The following is a 19868-nucleotide window of genomic DNA, read 5'->3' as shown; positions in this document are numbered from 1 at the left end:
CAGATTGTCTGGTATGCTGTGTTGACCATCACAAAGTCGTAGCTTAAGGATGGTTGTAGCTGGGAGCTGAATGCCCAAGGTTACACATTGTATTGGAGGGTTAGAATGGCAGGCAGAGGGGGTGGTGTGGTTCTGCTTGTAAAACATGCAATCAAATCAGTAGAAGGATGTGACAAGGTTCGGAAGATGTTGAATCCTTGTGGATTAAGAAACTGCAAGGGTAAAAGATCCTTGATGGCACTTTTATACAAGCCTCCCAACAGTAGCTGAGAGGTGGACCACAGATTACAACGGGAAATAGAAAAGGCGTATCAAAAGGACAAGGTTATGATAGTCGTGGGAGAATTTAACATGCGGGTTGATTGGGGGAGAAAAGGTTGGTAATGGATCTTAAGTCCTGACGAAGGGTCTCGGCCTGAAACATCGACAGTGCTTCTTCCTATAGATGCTGCCTGGTCTGCTGCATTCCACCAGCATTTTGTGTGTGTTGTAGGGAGAAAGTAAAGTCTGATGTAGCAGGATTTCAATGGAGTAAAGGAAACTACAGTGGTATGAGAGAGGAGTTGGCCAAAGTAAATTGGAAGGAGATGCCGGCAGGGATGACAGCAGAGCAGCAATAGTTTGAGTTTCTGGGGAAAAATGAGGAAAATGTAATCCAAACAATGAAGAAATAATCAAATAGCAAAGTGGTACAACCGTGACTGACAAGAGAAGTCAAAACTAATGTAAAAGCAAAATAGAGGGCATACAACAAAGCAAAAATTCATGGAAAAATAGAGGATTTAGGAGGATTTTAAAAACCTACAGGGAGCAACTAAAAGAATCATTAGGAGGGAAAAGATGAAATATGAAAGCAAGCTCACAAATAATATCAAGGTAGATAGTAAAAGCTTTTTCAAGTATGTAAAAAAAGATGAGAGTGGATATAGGACCGCTAGAAAATGAGGCTGGAGAAATAATAACAGGGGACAAGGAGAGGGCAGATGAACTAAATGAGTAATTTGCATCAGTCTTCACTGTGAAAGATACTAGCAGTGTGCCAGAGGTTGAAGGGTGTGAGGGAAGAGAAGTGAGTGCACTTACTATTACAAGGGAGAAGGTGCTCAAAAAGCTGAAAGACCTAAGGGTACTTAAGGCACCCAGACCAGATGAACTGTGTTCTAGGGTTCTGAAAGAGGTAGTGGTAGAGATTGTGGTGGCATTAGAAATGATCTTTCAAGAATCATTGGACTCTGGCAAATAAATGTCACTCCACTCTTTAAGAAAGGAGGAAGGCAGCAAAAGGGGAATTATAGACCAGTTAGCCTGACCTCTGGTTAGAGAGATGATGGAGTCAATAGTTAAGGATGAGGTTATGGAGTACTTGGTGACACTGGATGAATCTGTTGGAGTTCTTTGAGGAGATTACACGTAGGATAGATAAAAGGGATGCAGTAGAAGTTGTATATTAAACTTTCAGAAAGCCTTTGACAAGGTGCCACACATGAGGCTGCTTACCAAGTTAAGAGTCCAGGTATTACAGGGAAGATTCTAACATGGTTAGAGCATTGGCTGATTGGTAGGAGGCAGCGAGTGGGAATAAAAGGATCCTTTTCTGGTTTGCTGCCAGTGGCTAGTGTTCTGCAGGGGTTGGTGGTGGGGCCGCTCCTTTTGGGCTTTATTAATGGTTTAGATGATGAAATAGATGACTTTGTTGCCATTTGCAGATGATACGAAGATTGGTGGAGGGGCAGGTAGTGTTGAGGAAACAGGTAGGATGCAGAAGGAGTTAGACAAATTAGGAGAATGGGCAATAAAGTGGCAAATGAAATACAATATTGGAAAATGCATGTTTATGCACTTTGGTAGAAATAAATGTGCAAAATATTTTCTAAGTGGGGGAAAAATCCAAAAATATGAGATGCAAAGCGACTTGGGAGTCCTTGTGCAGAACACTCTATAGATGAACTTGCAGGTAGAGTCAGCAGTGAGGAAGGCAAATGCAATGTTAACATTCATTTCAAGAGGTCTAGAATGCAACGGCAAGGAGGTGATGCTAAGGCTTTATAAGTCACTGGTGAGGCCTCACCTTGAGTATTGTGAACAGTTTTGGGCTCCTCATCTAAGAAAAGATGTGCTGGCATTGGAGAGGGTTCAGAGGAGGTTTGCAAAGATGATTCCAGGTATGAACTATTTATCATACGAGGAATGTTTGATGACTCTGTGTCTGCACTCACTGAAATTTAGGATGGGTGGGGGGGGTGAATATCATTGAAACCTTTGAAAGGCCTAGACAGAGTAGATGTGGAAAGGATGTTTCCCATGGTGGGGGAGTCTAGGACAAGAGGGCACGGCCTTGGGATAGAGAGGGATGTCCATTTAAAATAGATGTGGGGAAATTTCTTTAGCCAGGGGGTGGTGAATTTGTGGAATTTATTTTTACAGGCATCTGTGGAAGCCAGGTCGATGGGTGTATTTAAGGCAAAGCCTTAACTGGCCATTGTTCCTTGATTGTCTATGTTTCAAAGGTTATGGAGAGAAGGCCTGGGAGGGGGAAAAAATGATCAGCTCTTTTGGAAGAGGACAGCGAGGCTTTGAGAAGAAGTGCAGCGGCGGCCATTTTCAAATTGCTTCTCAGATCGGAGTTCTGAGAGGCGGGACTGCGCAGGCGCGTGAAGGAGGCCTGGGAAGGAGGGAAGATATAAAAAGAACGCAGCCTTAAGCAGCGGGCAGCTTCGTTTGCGGACAGCGGAGTGAGCCGGGAGCAGAGTGTAGGGCTTGGGCTCAGAGGGCTTAGGCGGAAGAGGGCACAGTAGGCTTATCTTTTAGTTCTCCTTGTTATTTTCAGTTATTCAGGAAGTATGAGTGTGAGGGCAGCTTCTTGTTCTCGGTATCGGATGTGGGAGATCCTGGAGTCTCCGAGCCTCCCGGATGTTCACATCTGCGCCAGGTGCGCCGAACTGCAGCTCCTGAGGGACCGAGTTAGGGAACTGGAGCTGCAGCTCGATGACCTTCGCCTGGTCAGGGAGAGTGAGGAGGTGACAGAGAGGAGTTACAGGTAGGTGGTCACTCCGGGGCCACGGGAGGCAGATAGGTGGGTCACGGTCAGGAAGGGGAAGGGGCGGGTACTAGAGAGTACCCCAGTGGCTGTACCCCTTGACAATAAGTACTCATGTTTGAGTACTGTTGGGGGAGACAGCCTACCTGGAGGAAATGACAGTGGCCAGGCCTCTGGCACAGAGGACGGCCCTGTAGCTCAGAAGGGTATGGATAGAAGAAAGAGGACCATAGTAATAAGGGACTCAATAGTCAGGGGTTCAGACAGGCGGTTCTGTGGAGGTGATCGGGAGTCCCGGATGGTAGTTTGCCTCCCTGGTGCCAGGGTCTGGGACGTTTCTGATTGCATCCAAGATATCCTGAAGTGGGAGGGTGAGGAGCCAGAGGTCGTGGTACATGTAGGTACCAATGACATAGGTAGGAAAGGGGAAGAGGTCCTGAAACGAGAGTATAGAGAGTTAGGAAGGCAGTTAAGAAGAAGGACCGCAAAGGTAGTAATCTCGGGATTACTGCCTGTGCCACGCGACAGTGAGGGTAGGAATGGAATTAGGTGGAGGATGAATGCGTGGCTGAGGGATTGGAGCAGGGGGCAGGGATTCAAGTTTCTGGATCATTGGGACCTCTTCTGGGGCAGGCGTGACCTGTTCAAGAAGGACGGGTTACACTTGAATCCTGGGGGGACCAATGTCCTAGCGGGGAGGTTTGCTAGGGCTACAGGGCAGACTTTAAACTAGTAAGATGGGGGGGCGGAAATCAATTTGAGGAAACTATGGGAGAGGAGGTTAGTTCACCAGTAGAGCAAGTAAGTAGACAGTGTGTGAGGGAGGAAAGGCAGGTGATGGAGAAGGGGTGCGCTCAGCCCGAAGATGTAGGGGAGAAGAAAGAAAAGGATAATAAATTTGAATGCATTGCTAGAGATGAAAAGAGAGGAGGAGGTGGAAAGTATCTTAAATGTGTCTATTTTAATGCTAGGAGCATTGTAAGAAAGGTGGATGAGCTTAAAGCGTGGATTGATACCTGGAATTATGATGTTGTAGCTATTAGTGAAACATGGTTGCAGGAAGGGTGTGATTGGCAATTAAATATTCCTGGATTTAGTTGCTTCAGGTGTGATAGAGTAGGAGGGGCCAGAGGAGGAGGTGTTGCGTTGCTTGTCCGAGAAAATCTTATGGCAGTGCTTTGGAAGGATAGATTAGAGAGCTCCTCTAGGGAGGCTATTTGGGTGGAATTGAGGAATGGGAAAGGTGTAGTAACACTGATAGGAGTGTATTATAGGCCACCTAATGGGGAGCGTGAGTTGGAAGAGCAAATGTGTAAAGAGATGGCAGATATTTGTAGTAAACACAAGGTGGTGATTGTGGGAGATTTTAATTTTCCACACATAGATTGGGAAGCTCATTCTGTAAAAGGGCTGGATGGTTTAGAGTTTGTGAAATGTGTGCAGGATAGTTTTTTGCAACAATACATAGAAGTACCGACTAGAGATGGGGCAGTGTTGGATCTCCTGTTAGGGAATGCGATAGGTCAGCTGACAGATGTATGTGTTGGGGAGCACTTCGGGTCCAGTGAGATCACAATAGCATTAGCTTCAATATAATTATGGAGAAGGACAGGACTGGACCTAGAGTTGAGATTTTTGATTGGAGAAAGGCTAACTTTGAGGAGATGCGCAGGGATTTAGAGAGAGTGGATTGGGTCAAGTTGTTTTATGGGAAGGATGTAATAGAGAAATGGAGGTCATTTCAGGGTGAAATTATGAGAGTACAGAATCTTTATGTTCCTGTTCGGTTGAAAGGAAAGGTTAAAGGTTTGAAAGCGCCATGGTTTTCAAGGGATATTAGAAACTTGGTTCGAAAAAAGAGGGATGTCTACAATAGATATAGGCAGCATGGAGTAAAGGAATTGCTCGAGGAATATAAAGAATGTAAAAGGAATCTTAAGAAAGAGATTAGAAAAGCTAAAAGAAGTTACGAGTTTGGTTTGGCAAATAAGGTGGAAGTAAATCCGAAAGGCTTCTACAGTTATATTAAAAGCAAGAGGATAGTGAGGGATAAAATTGGTCCCTTAGAGAATCAGGGTGGTCAGCTATGTGTGGAGCCGAGGGAGATGGGAGAGATTTTGAACGATTTCTTCTCTTCGGTATTCACTAAGGAAAAGGATATTGAATGGTGTAAGGTGTGGGAAACAAGTAAGGAAGTTATGGAACCTATGACAATTAAAGAGGTGGAAGTACTGGCGCTTTTAAGAAATTTAAAAGTGGATAAATCTCCGGGTCCTGACAGGATATTCCCCAGGACCTTGAGGGAAGTTTGTGTAGAGATAGCAGGAGCTCTGACGGAGATCTTTCAGATGTCATTAGAAACAGGGATTGTGCCGGAGGATTGGCGTATTGCTCATGTGGTTCCATTGTTTAAAAAGGGTTCTAGAGGTAAGCCTGGCAATTATAGACCTGTCAGTTTGACATCAGTGGTGGGTAAATTAATGGAAAGTATTCTTAGAGATAGTATTTATAATTATCTGGATAGACAGGATCTGATTAGGAGTAGCCAGCATGGATTTGTGCGTGGAAGGTCATGTTTGACAAACCTTATTGAATTTTTTGAAGTAGTTACGAGGAATGTTGACGAGGGTAAGGCAGTGGATGTAGTCTATATGGACTTCAGCAAGGCCTTTGACAAAGTTCCACATGGAAGGTTAGTTAAGAAGGTTCAGTCGTTAGGTATTAATGCTGGAGTAATAAAATGGATTCAACAGTGGCTAGATGGGAGATGCCAGAGAGTAGTGGTGGATAATTGTTTATCGGGATGGAGGCCGGTGACTAGCAGGGTGCCTCAGGGATCTGTTTTGGGCCCAATGTTGTTTGTAATATACATAAATGATCTGGATGATGGGGTGGTAAATTGGATTAGTAAGTACGCTGATGATACTAAGGTAGGAGGTGTTGTGGATAATGAGGTGGGTTTTCAAAGCTTGCAGAGAGATTTATGCCGGTTAGAAGAATGGGCTGAACGTTGGCAGATGGAGTTTAATGCTGAGAAGTGTGAGATTCTACATTTTGGCAGGAATAATCCAAATAGAACATACAGGATAAATGGTAGGGCATTGAGGAATGCAGTGGAACAGAGAGATCTAGGAATAACAGTGCATAGTTCCCTGAAGGTGGAGTCTCATGTAGATAGGGTGGTGAAGAAGGCTTTTGGAACGCTGGCCTTTATAAATCAGAGCATTGAGTACAGAAGTTGGGATGTAATGTTAAAATTGTACAAGGCATTGGTAAGGCCAAATTTGGAATATTGTGTACAGTTCTGGTCACCGAATTATAGGAAAGATATCAATAAATTAGAGAGAGTGCAGAGACGATTTACTAGGATGTTACCTGGGTTTCAGCACTTAAGTTACAGAGAAAGGTTGAACAAGTTAGGTCTCTATTCATTGGAGCGTAGAAGGTTGAGGGGGGATTTGATGGAGGTATTTAAAATGTTGAGAGGGGTAGATAGAGTTGACGTGAATAGGTTGTTTCCATTGAGAGTAGGGGAGATTCAAGCGAGAGGACATGATTTGAGAGTTAGGGGGCAAAAGTTTAAGGGAAACATGAGGGGGTATTTCTTTACTCAGAGAGTGATAGCTGTGTGGAATGAGCTTCCTGTAGAAGTAGTAGAGGCCAGTTCAGTTGTGTCATTTAAGGTAAAATTGGATAGGTATATGGACAGGAAAGGAGTGGAGGGTTATGGGCTGAGTGCGGGTAGGTGGGACTAGGTGAGATTAAGAGTTCGGCACGGACTAGGAGGGCCGGAATGGCCTGTTTCCGTGCTGTGATTGTTATATGATTGAATGGTGGAGCAGACCTGATGGGCCAAATGGCCTCTTTCTGCTCCTATGGTTGTGGTTATCTGGGGGGGAAATGTATAAGCTCCTAACAGACAGAGGCAGGCATTGAACCCTGATCAGTGATTACTGGCACTGTGGTGTTATTGTGCTAAATGTTAAGCTGCTCTGCCACCCTGCTAAAATTCACTAAAAGACCTGTCACATGTGAAAGTATCTGACAAGGCATTGACTGAAATGTGCTCAGAAAGACCTTTCTGTCGGCAATGGCTGTCTGCTCCTATGTACATTTTTAGTAGGCTAGTGAGAACAAATTTTTCAGCTCCAGTTGCTATTTTTTTGTAACTATCATATTCCTCATTTGAAGCTCAATGCCAGTTATGAGCAACTGATTAGATGTTTAATGGACAAATGGTCATTACTGTAATGGCATTGACTATGTACTGGGTGATGGCAATGTCTATACTGTGGATTCCAGTTCATTGGGACTTAGTGGGATTTTGCCTGATTAAGTGACTGCCCTAATTAGCTGAAGTTTCATGGTAATAATTATGGCATAAAAAGACAGATTATGTGTTTAAATAAAATACAGAACAAATTAGAACTCTACCAATACTACTACAGGATTATAAAGCTGTATTAGTTCCCATTTATTGATGGAGCAATTCATCCTGTGGCTGTTTCTGGCATCTCCAAGCCTGAATGCTTCAAACTACAGCGATTTGGGGGGGGGGGGGGGGGGGGGAGTTCTGAAATGTCTTGCTGCTTATTTCTTGTCAACTATCAGTGACAAAAATCATTGCTTTGTGAACAGAAACACATGCAGTTGAAACAATTTTTAAAAAAAAGACTGTTGCTCCAAGCATGGCATAGTGTCTAACAGCTGCACAAGTCTGATGCTGGTCTCCTGACCCAATTCATCAGCATGGTGTCCCAAATAGGCAAAGGGAATCCTGGCTATTTGCTCAATTCTTGTTCTTTAAGAGTTGTCCCAAATAAGTGGCTGCCCTGGTTAACTGATGGCCCAGTTAACCAGAACCAGTGTACTTGCAGGGAAGGGGTGAGATCAAAGCACTCTGTGTGCTAGTGTAAGGATCAATGTTCGTAGCCATGGCGAGTGCAATCTTATCTTATTTAGCCTCAATTGACTCGAGTTCCATTCAGCAAGTTTCAATTAGATGTGTCTTGTCCAATTCCCCATTATGCATACAAAAATGCATGTATTTACAAATCCCTTTTTAATATGAATTCAGCAATTTGATATGAAATTAGTTCAAAGAAAATTTATTGTCAAAGTAGCAACGTTTTTTCTAAGGTGTGCTTGCATAGACCTTTTGCTGCTAGCACCCAAAGGAATTTAAACTGCACATGAAAGGTTGTCACCTTCTACCTCAGTGGCATGTTAAGTATATTTCACGATCATACGCAATCACCTTTCCTTTTCTGGTTTCTGATGTGGGCGCTGTTGATAACGTGGAGCTTGCAATGATTTGTCTACAGATTTTAGAACTGGCTTATATGTTGGTTTATTGAAGAATTTTTTCAGTGCATACGTGTCATCAGGCAAAAAATTGCACAGCACAAGATTTTCATGCACACTATCATTACAAATTAGAGAGAACATTGCAAATTACACATGTCACCATATACTATCCTGAGATTCATTTTCATGCAAACATTCCCAGTAACTACAAAGAAACAAAAAAAAGCAAAATTAAATAAACAAAACAAAATAAACAATAAATATTGAGATCAAGAGATGAAGAGTCACTGAAAGTGAATCCATAGGTTGTTGGAATGTTGGGGTGAGTGAATTATCTACTGCTTTACTGCGACAGTGCTCTGTGTAGATGTGCAGAAAGGTGGTGAGTTTCACCTGTGATGCACTGTGCAGTATCCACTATAGCCTGGAGGGTGGGGTGCTTGATGATGGATACACTACCAGTGTTCTGTGTAGATGTACTCAGTGGTGGGGAGGGATTTCCCTGTGAGTTTGGAGTGTCTGTGATCCAGATGCCTAATGTAAAAGTGCTTAAAAAATTATCATTTCTTTAGTCAGATAAAGGTACAGTTCGAACGAGCAAAAGAAAAAGTCGCCTTGTCAGCAGAGCAGCTTGTTCTGAAGGAAAGGGAAGCTACAGATCTCCAGAACCATCTGCAGGAGAGCAAAGCAGTTCACTCTGAGCAGATTCAACAAGTGAATGAGAAATGTCAGCATCTTCAACAGGAGAAAGGTATGAGACAGCCTATGCAGTGAGCATTCTGTCCTCCTCGCAAGATCGATGCCTTTAGCAATAGAACACAGAAAATGCCTCATATAAAGAAACCATTGTGATCATTCTCTGACAGTGCAAACTCAATAGTGGGTCTCTGGCTAATGACTAGTTAGTAATTTCATCAACTCTCATCCATTAAAATGGAATTCCATTCTCATTGCACTTGGAGAGTAGACATTTATTATTAGTGATGTGTATCTACTGCTGAGTGAATTTCAAACTAAAGAAAATCTGCAGATGCTGGAAATTGAAGCCACTCACGCAAAGTGCTGGAGGAACTCAACATGCCAGGCAGCATCTATGGAAGAAAAGTACAGTCGACATTTCAGGTTGAGATCCTTCATCAGCATGAAGGGTCAGCAGTCCTGCCGAAAGGTTTTGGCTCGAATCATCCACTGTACACTTTTCCATTGATGCTGTCTGGCCTGCTGACTTCCTCCAGCATCTTGTGTGTGTGTTACTGAATGAATCTGGCTGGTGTGTCAGGAGCTGTCCAGTGTCAATTACTAATGTTTGCACCTGAATTCTTTGGAATGCCAGTTTATTAATCTTGCCACTGTTCAAATTGAGGCGGGTGTGTTGTCCCACTGTCCTGGTGGAGGTGGGTGCATTGGTCTGTGAATGCGATCAGTCTGCACTGGCATTTAATAGAGAATGCTCACACTGGTTTGAGCATTGAGCCAATAAGCCATTCTTTAATTGGAGCAGGCTTTGTGATTCTTCAGATATGAATTGCTACTGGTCTCTCAAACAGTAAGTAGAACTGTCAAATTAACGTTAGCATGTTTTTCCTAAAGGACTTAACCATAACTACGTGATGTCTTTGTTGGAATTAACGTTTCTCCCTCTGCAGAGAAAGTGGAGGCAGAATGCCGTGAACTGGAGCAATGTTTCACTGGAGAGCTGGCTCTACTGAAGGAAAAGCTGTGTACCACAGAACAAGAGCTACAGCAGAAAGAAGAGCAGCTCTGTTCCACTAAACAAGAAAAGGTTTTTAAAATTATTCATCTGCTTCTGAAATCTATTTGTATACTTTTGTTCATTCTGTTAGCATGTAGCTGCTTGGCTGTGCTGGGCTTGAAATTCTGCCCTGTGTTCGTTTAGGAAGAGAGACAACCAACACCGGAATATTACAAAACTTGGGTTTATTGCAGAATTCGTAACTGGCACAGCGAATCGACGGAGTCGCTGGAGAAGGCGCGTTCCGACTTCCCCTTACAATCTGCTCTTATTTATATCCCTTTTCCCCGCAGCACAACCCCCCGCTACATATTAGGTAATATCGGGCACTTGTGTCCATCTTATTGGCCCGCAGCCATATGCTTACGAGTTACCTGTTTCTTTTGTTTACTGAATCGCGTGACACTAGTAGTTTCGGTGTAGCGGGGTCCCCAGTTTCGCTCCCCCCTCCCTCTCATTACGTGAGCCACTCCTGACCTGTAATGGCAGTCTCGAATTAACCCTAACATTAACCCTAACACTCCCTCCCTTGGCCTCCCAGAGGCCACACCCCTTACGCTTTTCCGCGGCTGCCGGGATCAGGCAGGGAGGTGAGCGTCCCCCGGCACTCTTTGGCGTGTCCTCCCTATTTGCTTATCCTGATTTGTCCGACCTAGGGTCACAAAATATGGGTAGGGGTTCCCTAAACATCCGCAATTTTTACAAGTAGCATGCAACATTTCAGAAAACTTATTCAAGAACAAATTCACAATCCCCCCCTTGCCATGGTCCATTTCAGTCCGTGTCCTCCCATAGCGCGTCCGCTTTCCGGGAGGGCCGTGTCCTCCCCTTCCACCGGGAACAAGGGTGCCTGGTACGCCGGTGGAGGTCCATTCTTTCCGGTCAAGGCTCGATCTATAGTCCCGCAACAACAACCACACGTAATAAAGATAGCAATTGAAATAGACAGTCCTAGAGCCGACTGTCCCAGAAACGCTCCCCACTTGCCAGAGGTCTTATTTAGCCAGTAGAAAATGATGCCAGTTATTGTCCCCCTCCCTTCTTACCTTTTAATGCCCTGTTGGAGACCTCGGTGACAGGGTATGGACCATGCCACCGTTTTCCGTTCCAGGTGAGCTTCCCCGGGCCTCGGAGGAACACTTTCACTCCTACCTTGATGGTGTCCGACCCCTGCGGCTGCTCACTGTTAGATTATTGAACTCGCACAGTTATCAATTTTACCATATTTCTAAAAACTCTCATTTACTCTGTTACTCAACACACAAATGTCTGAGTTTCGGTAACTCGAAATTGAAGTGCTCCATGGCTCCCTAGTACACAGAGAGGATCAAATGTGGGATGGTCGCCTTTCAAAACCTGACCTTCGCGTGGGAGATTTCTCCTCTTAACAACCAGTCTAAGGTAGGCGCTGTCAGTATCCCTGTGTACTACGGTGTACCGCGACACTTTTCTCTGCTCCTCCTCACTCCTGAGACTTTTATGCCCTTCGTGGGCGGCGGGTACCCTCACTCAGAAGACTTTTCCACGGGCGGAGGATCTTCCTAAAAACAGATAAGAGTTAGTACTTACCAGTCACGATTCTGCACCGGGAATGATCTCTCCCAGGGTAATTTGGGGTTGGTGAGGATCCGTCAGCAGACAAGATCTAACTCAGTGATTTAACTATCTAGTGGAAGTCTTAGATATAACAGGCACTTCCTGACCTTAGTCGAGCTTGCGGCCGCAAGTTGTCTGCTGTCGGACCCGCCAGCCTGTGTTGTCTCTCCCTCCCCACGTCGGGGTCACCAAATGCTGGGCTTGAAATTCTGCCCTGTGTTCGTTTAGGAAGAGAGACAACCAACACCGGAATATTACAAAACTTTGGTTTATTGCAGAATTCGTAACTGGCACAGCGAATCGACGGAGTCGCTGGAGAAGGCGCGTTCCGACTTCCCCTTACAATCTGCTCTTATTTATATCCCTTTTCCCCCCGGCACAACCCCCCGCTACATATTAGGTAATATCGGGCACTTGTGTCCATCTTATTGGCCCGCAGCCATATGCTTACGAGTTACCTGTTTCTTTTGTTTACTGAATCGCGTGACACTAGTTTCGGTGTAGCGGGGTCCCCAGTTTCGCTCCCCCCTCCCTCGCATTACGTGAGCCACTCCTGACCTGTAATGGCAGTCTCGAATTAACCCTAACATTAACCCTAACAGCTGCCTTACCCGAGTGTTTGTGTGTACGTGTTGCTTTGTACCAGGTGGAGTGTTGACTGGATAAAGGAGGTTTGCTCTTTCAGTGGCAGCAGCTCTGGTTCCATTGGGGAAGGGTGTGTGGGACTGAACAAAACCCTGACTAACTCTCTCTCTAGCCTCCAACACCCTTTGGTATCGAATTACAGAGATTCTCCATCACTGGTGCTGGATCTAAGGCGAGGTGACAGAGGGCAGTGGGGGGTGGGTGCCCTCCTGATCAGATATCTATGACTCGTGGTGTACTGCAGGGAATTGTACTGAGATCTTTGCAGTTTGTCATTTTACGTGTGGATTTGAATGTAGGAGAAATGGTGAACAAGTCTGCAGATGACACAAACCTTTGCAAAAGTGAAGGGGATAGATCAGATGAAACATTGGACAGAGGGGTGTTCTTGATTAGTCTGGGTATCACATGTTATGGGGAGAAGGTACGAGGATGGGGTTGAGAGGAAAAATATATCAGCCATGGTGGAATGGCAGAACAGACTCGAAGGGCCGAGTGGCCTAATTCTGTTACTGTCCTATGGTCATATAGTCCTGATGAGAGTGAAGTGACACTCTGGGAGGTAAAATAGGCGTTGCACAATACAGTAAATGGTTGGGCACTGAGGAATGATGATAAGCAGAGACACCTTGGTGGTTCAAATTCATGGATCTCTGAAAGATGCAACACCGCTGAGTAAAGTGGTGAAGAGACACGTGGCAACCTGCACAGCAAGTAGCTCTTTCTCTTACAAACAATTTCATTTAAAGTAAACCTTTCCTCTCAACTATACCCTGTCAGCTTGTCCTCCTCCTCTCTTTCCCCCAGCCTTCTTATTTTGGCTTTTTCCTTTTCCTGTCCAGTTCTGATGAAGGGTCTCGGCCCAAAACATCAACTGTTTATTCCCCTTCCAGATGCTACCTCACCTGTTTTGTGTTATGTGGATGGCTACACTCTGGCATAGAAAGAGCAGCCACATTCCTGGGGTAAAATCTCTGGTTCCAGATTTTCTGTTGTTTTCTCACAATAGTGTCATCCTGCTGTGATTGGTTTGCATGACTTGGCCCTCGTGCTGTGTTTTGCAGGAACTTTCAGATTCTGAGCTTGAGCAGCTACATGCCGTTCATGAGGCCCTGAACCAGGAGAAGCGAGAGCTTGAGGAGTTGCTACAAGGGGCACTGTCTGAGCTGGAGCTCTTACAGGTGAAAGAGGTGCAGGTCGAGGACTTGTTTAAACAGATGCAGCAGGAGTGCGAGCTGAAAGCAAGACAGCTCGATAAACTGCAGGAAGAATTGGACAGGTCGGTATCTGATCTGTGCTGAAATGAAACACCACATTCACTGGAGGAGCAGCGTGGGCAAGAGAGCCTGAAGGTTTATTAATCAAATAAATAGGCATTATGCAGTATCTCAGCTGTGAAATTTGCCATGGAAGCACGTCGGGTGTCAGTGTCTCAGAGCAGCCCTGGACCTCAATGCCATCCATTCACAAGATCGCTTTAACAGCGTAGTGCAGATGTAGTCATTTACAGCTCTTTGTTGAAACACATGCAGATTAGAACATGGAACATGACAGCATAGCATGATATTATGCCGACCTTTATAAACTACCTCTGTAATCTAACACTTCTCTCCCATGTAGCCCGCTATTTTCCTTCTATCATTGTGCCTATTTTAATGTCCCTAATGCATCTACCTCTACCATCAAAACCACTTTTTGTTTTAAACAGATGGTGGTGGGTGAGTGTTCTATGCAACTACAAGCCTTCATGTTTTAAAAAGAAATTACCTCTAACATTCCCCCCCCCCCCCCCCCCCCCCCGATACTTCCAATCACCTTAAACTTATTCCCCTTCATATTAGTCATTTCTGCTCTGGGGGAAAAGAGTCTCGGTTTCCATTTTATCTGTGCCTCTCATCTTGTCAGGTTCAGGAGACAGCTGAGTACATCCCCTTCGAACCATTATTCTGTTCTAATTGGGGATTTATTTGGGAGAGCCAGGGCAGAGCCCAGGCCACATGTACCATGGAAACAGCTGGGGAAACGGAATGAGAGCTCGCTGGCTGCTCTGCATGCGGAGAGTTTAAGAAGGAAGATGTGAACAACAGTAATCTCTATTATACAAGCCCCTTGTGTCAGAAATGGGAAAAGTTGCAGAGCAATGTGGGGGAGGGTTTTAGATCTCTGCAGCAAGAGGTGCTGTAGGAAAAGGGACTGCTGACTGGTTACACCCAACCACAGCTGAGGTCAGTGTCCTCTTATGTAGCCAAGCCTGGACCACTGGCTGCTGTAAGCTTTGAGCTCATTTGGCGGGCTGATCAGACCAAGCAACAATGTTTCTACAGAGTGGTGGGTACCGAGAATTCATGGCCTGGGGTGGTGGTGGAGGCAGATTCATTTAAGACAGACATGTGACTGTGAGGAAAATGGAAACATAGAAAACCTACAGCACAATATAGACCCTTCGGCCCACAAAGTTATGCCGAACATGTCCCAACCTCAGAAATTACTAGGCTTACCTGTAGCCCTCTATTTTACTAAGCTCCATGTACCTAAAAAGTCTCTTAAAAGACCCTATCGTATCCGCCTCCACCACCGTTGCTGGCAGCCCATTCCACGCACTCACCACTCTCAGAGTAAAAAAACTTAGCCCTGACATCTCCTCTGTACCTACTCCCCAGCACCTTAAATCTGTGTCCTCTTGTGGCAACCATTTCAGCCCTGGGAAAAAGCCTCTGACTATCCACACAATCAATGTTTCTCATCATCTTATACACCTCTATCAGGTCACCTCATCCTCCGTCGCTCCAAGGAGTAAAGGCTGAGTTCAATCAACCTATTCTCATAAGGCATGCTCCCCAATTCAGGCAACATCCTTGTCAATCTCCTCTGCACCCTTTCTATGGCTTTCAATCCTTCCTGTAGTGAGACAACCAGAACAGAGCACAGTACTCCAAGTGGGGTCTGACCAGGGTTCTATATAGCTGCAACATTACCTCTCGGCTCCTAAATTCAATTCCACAATTGATGAAGGCCAATACACCATACGCCTTCTTAACCACAGAGTCAACCTGCACAGCTGCTTTGAGTGTCCTATGGACTTGGACCCCCAGATCCCTCTGATCCTCCACAGTGCCAAGAGTGTTACCATTAATACTATATTCTGCCATCATATTTGACCTACCAAAATGAACCACTTCACACTTACCTGGGTTGAACTCCATCTGCCACTTCTCAGCCCAGTTTTGCATCCTATCAATGTCCCACCGTAACCTCTGACAGCCCTCCACACTATCCACAGCACTCCTAACCATTGTGTCATCAGCAAACCTACTAACCCATCCCTCCACTTCCTCATCCAGGTCAATTATAAAAATCACGAAGAGTAAGGGTCCCAGAACAGATCCCTGAGGCACTCCACTGGTGACTGACCTCCATGCAGAATATGACCCGTCTACAACCACTCTTTGCTTTCTGTGGGAAAGCCAGTTCTGGATCTAGAAAGCAATGTCCCCTTGGATCCCATGCCTCCTTACTTTCTCAATAAACCTTGCATGGGGTACCTTATCAAATGCCTTGCTGAAATCCATATACACTACATCTGCTGCTCTTCCTTCATCAATGTGTTTAGTCACATCCTCAAAAAATTAAATCAGGCTCGTAAGGCACGACCTGCCCTTTACTGAGCCATGCTAACTATTTCTAATCATATTATACCTCTCCAAATGTTCATAAATCCTACCTGTCAGGATCTTCTCCATCAACGTAGCAACCACTGAGGTAAGACTCACTGGTCTATATTTTCCTGGGCTATCTCTACTCCCTTTCTTGAATAAAGGAACAACATCCGCAACCCTCCAATCCTCCAGAATCTCTCCCGTCCTCATTGATGATGCAAAGATCATCGCCAGATGCTCAGCAATCTCCTCCCTCACCTCCCACAGTAGCCTGGGGTACATCTCGTCTGGTCCCGGTGACTTACCCAACTCGATGCTTTCCAAAAGATCCAGCACATCCTCTTTCTTAATATCTACATACTCAAGCTTTTCAGTCTGCTGCAAGTCATCACTACAATCACTAAGAGCCTTTTCCATAGTGAATACTGAAGTAAAGTATTCATTAAGTACCTCTGCTATTTCATCCAGTTCCATACACACTTTCCCTCTGTCACACTTGATAGGTCCTATTTTTTCACGTCTTATCCTCTTGCTCTTCACATGCTTGTAGAATGCCTTAGGGTTTTCCTTAATCCTGCCTGCCCAGGCCTTCTCTGGCCCCTTCTGGCTCTCCTAATTTCCTTTTTAAGCTTCTTCCTGTTAGTCTTATAATCTTCTAGATCTCTAACGTTATCTAGCTCTCTGAACCTTTTTGTAAGCTTTTTTTTTCTTTTTACACCCTCAGAGACTCCCTCCATGACTTCCTCCTTTTCTGCAGCTGTGACACTATCTCTGATCAACAGTGCCATGCCCCCACCTCTTTTGTCTCCCTCCCTATCCTTTCTGAAACCTGGCACTTGAAGTAACCATTCCTGTCCCTGAGCCATCCAAGTCTCTGTAATGGCCACCACATCATATCTCCAAGTACTGATCCACTCTCTAAGCTCATCTGCTTTGTTCACAACACCCCTTGCATTAAAATAGACACATCTCAAACCTTAGGTCTGAGCACGTCCCTTCTCTATCACCTGCCGATCCTCCCTCTCACACTGTCTATTTCTCTATTTGTGAGCTAACTTCCCCTTCCCCAGTCTCTTCAGTTTGGTTCCCACCCTCCAACAATTCTATTTTAAACTCTCCCCAGAAGCCTTAGCAAACCTCCCCGTAAGGATATTGGTCCCCCTGGGATTCAAGTGCAACCAGTTCTTTTTGTACAGGTCACACCCTCCCCGAAAGAGGTCTGAATGATCCAGAAATCTGAATCCCTGCCCCCTGTTCCAATCCCTCAGCCACGCATTTATCTTGCACCTCATTCTATTCCTATTCTCACTGTCACATGGCATAGGCAGTAATCCCGAGATTACTACCTTTGCTGTCCATATATAACCATATAACCATATAACAATCACAGCACGGAAACAGGCCATTCCGGCCCTCCTAGTCCGTGCCGAACTCTTAATCTCACCTAGTCCCACCTACCCGCACTCAGCCCATAACCCTCCACTCCTTTCCTATCCATATACCTATCCAATTTTACCTTAAATGACACAACTGATCTGGCCTCTACTACTTCTACAGGAAGCTCATTCCACACAGCTATCACTCTCTGAGTAAAGAAATACCCCCTCGTGTTTCCCTTAAACTTTTGACCCCTAACTCTCAAATCATGTCCTCTCGTTTGAATCTCCCCTACTCTCAATGGAAACAGCCTATTCACGTCAACTCTATCTATCCCTCTCAACATTTTAAATACCTCGATCAAATCCCCCCTCAACCTTCTACGCTCCAATGCTTCTCAACTTCCTTCCTAACTCCCTGTAGTCTTTTTTCAGGACCTCTTCCCTTTTTCTACTTATGTCATTGGTACCAATATGTACCAGAACTTCTGGCTGTTCTCCGTCCTACTGAAGGATATCTTGGATGCGATCCGAAACATCCCGGACCCTGGCACCTGGGAGGCAAACTACCATCCGAGTTTCATTCCTGCATCCAAAGAATCACCTGTCTGACCTCCTAACTATAGAGTCCCCTATCACTACTGCCTTCCTCTTCCCTTCCCTACCCTTCTGAGCCACAGGGCCGGACTCTGTGCCAGAGGCATGGCCACTGCTGCTTCCCCCAGGCCCCCAGGTAGGCTGTTCTCTCCCCCCCACAGTACTGAAACAGGAGTACTTATTGTCAAGGGGTACAGCCACAGGGGTACTCTCTAGTACATGACTTTTCCCCTTCCCCCTCCTGACTGTGACCCATTTGTCCGTCTCTGGTGGCCCCAGTGTGACCACCTGCTTAAAACTCCTTTCTATCACCTCCTCGCTCTCCCTGACCAGGCGAAGGTTATCGAGCTGCTTCACCAGTTCCCTAACTCGGTCCGTCAGGAGCTGCAGCTCGACACACCGGGTGCAGATATGGCTGTCCGGGTGGCTGGGAGACTCCAGGGCCCCCCACATCTGACACCGAGCGCAGAAAACTGGCCTCACACACATGGTTCCTCCTTTTCACAAATAACACAGTTAAACCTACCTCGCCTTGTCCAGTTACCACTTAAGCCCGTTGAGCCAAAGCGCTACCACTCTGCTGCCTCTCACTTTGCTGCCGTCTGCTGGATACGGCGGTCTTTTTAAACTTCTCGCGTGCTACTGGCTGACGTCATATGCCTGCGCAGTCTCCAACATAGAACATAGAATAGTACAGCACATTACAGGCCCTTCGGCCCACAATGTTGTGCCGACCCTCAAACCCTGCCTCCCATATAACCCCCCCACCTTAAATTCCTCCATATACCTGTCTAGTAGTCTCTTAAACTTCACTAGTGTGTCTGCCTCCACCACTGACTCAGGCAGTGCATTCCACGCACCAACCACTCTGAAAAGCCTTCCTCTAATATCCCCCTTGAATTTCCCTCCCCTTACCTTAAAGTCATGTCCTCTTGTACTGAGCAGTGGTGCCCTGGGGAAGAGGCACTGGCTGTCCACTCTGTCTATTCCTCTTAATATCTTGTACACCTCTATCGTGTCTCCTCTCATCCTCCTTTCCAAAGAGTAAAGCCCTAGCTCCCTTAATCTCTGATCATAATGCATACTCTCTAAACCAGGCAGCATCCTGGTAGATCTCCTCTGAACCCTTTCCAATGCTTCCACATCCTTCCTATACTGAGGCGACCAGAACTGGACACAGTACTCCAAGTGTGGCCTAACCAGAGTTTTATAGAGCTGCATCATTACATCGTGTCTCTTGAACTCTATCCCTCAACTTATGAAAGCTAACACCCCATAAGCTTTCTTAACTGCCCTATCTACCTGTGAGTCAACTTTCAGGGATCTGTGGACATGTACCCCCAGATCCCTCTGCTCCTCCACATTACCAAGTATCCTGCCATTTACTTTCTACTCTGCCTTGGAGTTTGTCCTCCAAAGTGTACCACCTCACACTTCTTCAGGTTGAACTCCAACTGCCACTTCTCAGCCCACTTCTGCATCCTATCAATGTCTCTCTGCAATCTTCGACAATCCTCTACACTATCTACAACACCACCAACCTTTGCGTCGTCTGCAAACTTGCCAACCCCCACATCCAGGTCGTTAATAAAAATCACAAAAAGTAGAGGTCCCAGAACTGATCCTTGTGGGACACCACTAGTCACAACCCTCCAATCTGAATGTACTCCCTCCACCATGACCCTCTGCCTTCTGCAGGCAAGCCAGTTCTGAATCCACCTGGCCAAACTGCCCTGGATCCCATGCCTTCTGACTTTCTGAATAAGCCTACTGTGTGGAACCTTGTCAAATGCCTTACTAAAATCCATGTAGATCACATCCACTGCACTACCCTCATCTATATGCCTGGTCATCTCCCCAAAGTACTCTATCAGGCTTGTTAGACACGATCTGCCCTTCAC

General features: G+C 45.6%; 1 protein-coding gene across 2 annotated transcripts in view; it reads left to right on the top strand.

Moving 5' to 3' along the window:
• The window catches only part of hmmr (hyaluronan-mediated motility receptor (RHAMM)), a 105814-nt gene that overhangs the window by 38763 nt on the left and 47183 nt on the right, over positions 1-19868 (top strand). For both annotated transcript variants that reach the window (XM_073067051.1, XM_073067050.1), the window contains exons 13-15: positions 8917-9095; positions 9991-10127; positions 13403-13617. In XM_073067051.1, coding sequence (XP_072923152.1) covers positions 8917-9095; positions 9991-10127; positions 13403-13617 — 531 coding nt within the window. The remainder of the gene's footprint in view (positions 1-8916; positions 9096-9990; positions 10128-13402; positions 13618-19868) is intronic.

The sequence above is a fragment of the Hemitrygon akajei genome, chromosome 15 (assembly GCF_048418815.1).
Source record: "Hemitrygon akajei chromosome 15, sHemAka1.3, whole genome shotgun sequence".
NCBI classification, from domain to species: domain Eukaryota; kingdom Metazoa; phylum Chordata; class Chondrichthyes; order Myliobatiformes; family Dasyatidae; genus Hemitrygon; species Hemitrygon akajei.
Note: the sequence above shows the minus strand (reverse complement) of the source record. Positions and strands in the feature narration are given on the sequence as shown.